The following is a 6000-nucleotide window of genomic DNA, read 5'->3' as shown; positions in this document are numbered from 1 at the left end:
GTCTTTCAGCCAATGACATTTCTCCATACCCCTAAGGAACCTGGAGGATTTCCCCCAGCAAATCAAACACATTCACCTCCCAAGCCCCTCCCAGTTTCACATGAATTAAAGAGGCAAGCACACCATCTACTTCACAGGAAACTGGTTGTTTATTCTTCTGAGCATTAACACTGGGGAAGAAGAACAGCTCCCCTTCTCCCTGAAGAATTCATCTCCAGACACCCCACCACCCACACTGCCATGTCACCCCACACCCTCCCCACTCCCACCTTCCACCCTTTCCGCCCTCTCCCCTCCCCCACCCAATCCCACCCCACCCCCATTCCCCAACCCAACCCCATTCTCCACCCTCCCCTAACCTCCCCCATCCCCATCCTCCACCCGACCTACCCCATACCCGGCCCCTGCAGGGTTCATGAAAGCAGTGGCCCTCTGGGAGCCCTGAGCCCCTGAAGCCATCTATTGTTAAAGTTGATCTATCATATGCCTAAGAGTTTTCTTATGGGGAAACCCATCTGTGTCATGTTCCACCATATCCTTCAGAGTTTGTTTTACATGACTCCCAAATGGACACTGACATTTCGGGAGAGGCAGAACATTTGATTTAGAATTTCATCTGATGCCGGGAAGCCAACAACACTGGGATTCCCACCAGAGAAGCTCGTACTTCCGGCTTGCTGCCCTGGCCATGTCCCAAGGCTTGTGACCTAAAGGGAGAATTAAAAATAAATAAATTATACATTACAGCTTACATAAAAATTACATCTTATTATTTGTAGTCATAAATTATTAAAATCATTTAAATCCTAAAAAAGTATTTTGTCAAATAAAATCTTACAGTATGGGGCTGGTGAAATGGCTCAGGGGTTAAGAACACTGGCTGCTCTTCCAAATATCATGAGTTCAATTACCAGCAACCATGTGGTGGATCATGACCATCAGATAAAGGATCTGATGCCCTCTTCTGGCATGTAGATGTACATAAAAACAGAGCACTCCTTTATTTAAAAAAAATACACAAATAAATTAAAGTTTAAAAATATTATAACAACATATAAAAATTAAATGTTTTATAGGGCTATATAACAAACTATTTTAATCGATTTAAGAAAGGATAAAGTACAATGCATTCCTTATTGGATAAATGCTCAAATAACTAAATACACTAGTGAAATATTGCCACTTTTCTCTACACACTAAGATTATGGCAACTTTATTTTTGTTCTTCCAAATTAAGAAATTAAGAGCAATGGGAGACAGTGTGTGCACACACGTGTCTCTGTGTTAGTTAGTACATGTGTATGTTTTAGAAGCAATGCTATTTTTAAAAGCAATTAACAATCCATAACCAAGGGGAGACCCTGAGAAAAAGAGGCACAGAAGACTGTTTTGAACTGCATCTGGGAGACCTTGGAATGGGAACTCATGAATACATCTAATGGGCAGCATCCCACACTTCATTTGGTCCTGAAAGGGTCAGACTAACTTTGTAATCTATATGTCTTCTAAAGTCTATAGTTTTGAGTTTTAGGTTCAGGTTAAGCTAAAGCCTCTTAGTACCTTTCCAGAGAATGGAGAAATGTGACCCTATCTGTGAGGACAGATAGAAAAAAAGCGAGCAAGCAATGACCTTCACTCAGCAAAAAGAACGACCAGACCCTTGTCTTCGAGATAATGTTTCTTAGCAACCAACCCAGACGGCCCCGATTCATCTTTGAGTAGCTCCTGACCTCCAGCCAAGAGCCCTGATCTTCAAGGATGAGCTAACCAGCCCCACCTTCAATTGCAGCTGCATCCACACTTGGTGGGACTGGCCAAGCTTGAGCACCTAAGACTAACCAATTATCTTACTTTATAGCTTCCTCATCCAATCCTAAATTGCCAAAACTGCAACTTCAAATCTCCTGCAATTTTTCTTTTAAAAACCTAAAGGCCTTTGTCTTCTGGTGCCACTCTTTGCTGACCGGCAGGGGTGACCCCATTGCGCAATGGTTAATAAACCTCTTGCTTTTGCAATGAGTCGTGGTCCGTGGGAGTTTCTGGGAAGGGCGCGATCTTGAACTCCTGAGCTGTGAGACCCCATGTCTTACAGTCCAAAGCAGGGAAATATCAAGTTTACTGAGGACTATTACAGAATGTCTTGTCTTCCCTCCCAGGCACTGTATTTAGATTTTCCAGACTATACAATATGTATTTTTATATCTGTTCACTAAAATGTAACACTTAAACCTGGGTATTGCTTTCTTGACAATTCTAGAAATTTCTGAGCCATGCACAGATGAAGTGGGTGGGTGCTCCTGACAGAATGATATATATACCCTAATCATGCTCCTCTATAAAATTACATGACAGTTTTTTCACAAGAAATGAAACTGCACATGCTTGCTGGATTTGTGGTGGATCCCTGCCTACTGCTCTATCAGGACTGAGGGACGGACACTCTACCAAGTTTTACTCTCTCTGCTACAAAGAGCCTCTTCACCCCATTAAGAGCAGGCACACAGTGAGTAAAGGGATTGTCTTTTCCATCCACATTGTGACAGTCCTCAAGGCCATTCTTGGCTCCCAAGTCTCCCACAGGACAGGCTGAACTGTTTGCTGCAATTCCACTGAACCAGAAAGTCTCCCCATTCCTTCACTTCCTAAACCTCTTCACAAGACCTAATGCCAAGAGCACTCAAAAAGGTCCTCACTGAAAACAGTCCCTGTCAGAGTTTCTGCCAAATAGAGGCTAACATAGCAACATGTAAATACCAAGCATGGCAGAAATTAAAATCTTACTGGGTAGAGAAACTTTTCTTTTTGTACTGTAGGCGTATCTTTCCTGTCATAGCCTTGTTTTCCTGATTTGTAAGCTCTGAGAAAATAAGAAGGCTTCAAGTGCTAGATGACAGGGACAGTGATGAGAGAATATGCTGATAAAGAGGAGTACTGCCTACCTTATCTTGAGGAGAGACTTTTACAGCAGACTGTTTGTCTCTGCTGGTGGCAGAGGCAATAGAACAGTTTTTAGCTTGACTTCTTTCTTTTACATTCTGTGTTCTTTTCTTTGTATTTGTATCTATCTTCTTTGTATTTGTAACTTTCTTCTTTGTATCTGCAACCTTCTTTGTATTTGTAACCTTCTTCTTTGTATCTGCAACCTTCTTCTTTGTATTTGTAACCTTCTTCTTTGTATCTGTAACCTTCTTCTTTGTATCTGTAACCTTCTTCTTTGTATCTGTAACCTTCTTCTTTGTATTTGTAACCTTCTTTATATTTGTATTTTTCATTTTTGTATCTATATTTTTCTTTTTTGTATGTGTATTTTTCTTTGTATTTATCATGGGTTTACCTTCAACTGAAGAAGAAAGAAGAAGAGAAAGAGGAGGAAAAAAAGGAGGAAGGGAGAAAGAAGAAACAAACATGTTAATCTAAGATACATAAGCAAGCATGGTTGAGAATTATTATATCACTAACTTTTGAGAAGAAAATAGAAAGGAAATAGCAGCAATGTGAGGGATTAGGAGTTTCCCATCTTCAGTCCCTCTCAAGAATACAACACATGACTATTTACAGACAAGGTACATTAGGGAACATCTCAGAATACAACAGAGGTACCTTCTAAAACCATGAGACTGAGAGAAGTTCCTCTAGAGGTTAAGAGGAATGGTTTCAGTTTTAACCATGATATCTCCCTCCCAAGATGGCAGTAGTGTATAAAGAGAATCCTAAGGCACTACCCCTTCTATGGTGAGGAGAAGGGCAGGGAATGAGCATGTGGCTTTCCCAGCATTATGGGATGCATTGTAGAAGGCTTAGTTTCACCTCATCTCATGCGGCATTAGCATTGAGGCATTAGCAAGACTGGAATAACAGTGGTCAATTACAAATAAACAAAATGAAGTTAGTCTTACTGTGACCAATACATGCAGCTACACAGAGAAACCCTGTCTCAAAAACAAAACAAAAGAACTTGTTAAATGTAGTTTCTCACAGAATCCAAACCATTCAGGCATGTTCATGGCTTTGGTTCTGTTGGAAATCAAACCATTTAATGAATATGAATATGGCTAACAGTGGTCACATAATAAGTATATTCTGTCACTGTATTTCAAACAACAGAAAGTAGTTGAATCTTGGTCAGGAATATCATACAGACCTTTGCTCTTATAGGCATGTCTAACTCGTGGTCTCTGAGTCACATGAGCCCAGGACACAAAACCATAAACTTACTTAAAAACATCACTAGGTTTTCTTTGCCATATTTTAACTCCACTTTGCTGTTATGGAGTGTGAGCTTTGTAAATGAAGATGGCATGTGACTAATGTCAAAATGACTAGATATGCTTACAGGAAGTTAAACTGATATTCCAGTGGTTAGTTCTAGGAAACTATTTTGTCTTTGTTTGTTTGTTTGTTTGTTTGTTTGACAAGCATGCACATAAAAACATCCAGTATTGTCAGTATCAGAGAAGAGAATGGAGAACTAAGGGATCCCAAGAGAATAAGCCTGTCATTCTATCCCACCACATCAATAAGAACTTTTCCAAAAAATATCATTTGTGATGTTACTGTGGTAAGATTTAGAAAAGTGTCATCTTCCCACTAGATACATTTCATTTTCTTCAATCATTTGTTGCATACTTTTCATCTGTCTAACCTGTCATTATATTTAAAGAATCTGGTTAGATTTCCTTGGCTATATCATACTTATGTGCTCATCTGTGTTCCTCTCCAGGCGTCAACTAGTGGTCAGAACCTTGCTGTCATTCTTTAATGACACTCTTGAATCTGTTCAGATATCCCTCACATTTCATGAGGCAAGGTCATGAGTAGACATGCTGGACATTTACCAGAATAAACACAGGTTTCTAAGAAACCACCCAGAAATCAACATTCCACCATAGCAGCCATAGACATCACTGACCCAATTGTGCTTAAGAGCTTCTAAGCTGCAAAGGAACTAAACTGACTTTTAGGTGAGCATGCAGTGCTGCCAGACACTCCTAAATTTTCAATCAGGTCTCAAAGTAGATCATTTTGAGCTAATCTGATAAATTCCCACCATCAGAGGCCCTCTGTGGTGGCTCTGAGGGCCTCTGAAAGTCTCTACCCAGCAGGGTATCAAAGCAGATGCTAAGACTCATAGCCAAACTTTGGACAGAGTACAGGGAATCTTATGAAAGAAGAGAGATAGAAAGACCTGGAGGGGACAGAAGCTCCAGAAAGAGAACAACAGAACCAAAAAAAAAAAAAAAATGGGCACAGGGGTCTTTTCTGAGACTGATACTCCAACCAAGGACCATGCAAGGAGATAACCTGGAACTCCTGCACAGATGTAGCCCATGGCAGCTCAGTGTCCAAGTGGTTTTCCTAGTAAGGGGAACAGTAGCTGTCTCTGACATGAACTCAGTAGCTGGTTCTTTGATCACCTTCCCCTGAGGGTGGAGCAGCCTTAATAGGCCACAGGGGAGGACAATGAAGCCAGTCCTGATAAGACCTAATAGGCTAGGGTCAGAAGGAAAGGGAGGAGGACCTCTCCTATCAGTGGACTAGAGAAGGGGCATGGAAGAAGAAGAGGAAGGGAAGGAGGGATTGGGAGGAGATGAGGGGGGCTACAGCTGGGATACAAAATGAATAAATAAATAAATAAAAATTTTAAAAGTCCCATCATCATTAGAATGGTAAAATGAAGAGAGAAAAAAATCAGTAATTGGGTTTTATACCATCCTAACCAGAAAAAAAAAAATCAGGAATAGGAATTAGTTTGGGGAAAAAAACCAAAAGATATTAACAAACTTATTCAGCTGGCTTGCCAGTACAGGAGAAACAAAAGTGGTTACCGGGAGCAATTATGTGTTCTTTCTGCCACCCTGTGGGTAAACGTCAGAACTACACATGCATTCTCATTTCGGCTACCTTTTGAAAATAAATTGATCAGAATCAGGCCTTGCTCTGAGTGCCTCAAAATTACATAACAACGTCTGTCTGTTTGGAATTTTATCCTTACTTTATCAC

At 40.6% G+C, this 6000-nt stretch overlaps 1 protein-coding gene across 1 annotated transcript in view; it reads right to left on the bottom strand.

The window, feature by feature from the left end:
- Positions 1 to 364: 364 nt before the first annotated feature.
- Positions 365 to 6000, bottom strand: part of LOC132646402 (interferon-inducible protein AIM2-like) — a 49131-nt gene continuing 43495 nt past the window's right edge. The window contains exons 4-5 of the mRNA XM_060364715.1: positions 2940 to 3340; positions 365 to 707 (exon numbers count right to left, since the gene is read on the bottom strand). Coding sequence (XP_060220698.1) covers positions 552 to 707; positions 2940 to 3340 — 557 coding nt within the window. The 3' untranslated portion in view covers positions 365 to 551. The remainder of the gene's footprint in view (positions 708 to 2939; positions 3341 to 6000) is intronic.

Source organism: Meriones unguiculatus, chromosome 11 (assembly GCF_030254825.1).
Source record: "Meriones unguiculatus strain TT.TT164.6M chromosome 11, Bangor_MerUng_6.1, whole genome shotgun sequence".
Lineage (NCBI taxonomy): Eukaryota > Metazoa > Chordata > Mammalia > Rodentia > Muridae > Meriones > Meriones unguiculatus.
The sequence above is the reverse complement of the archived record's forward strand: the minus strand, read 5'-3'. Positions and strand labels throughout refer to the sequence as shown.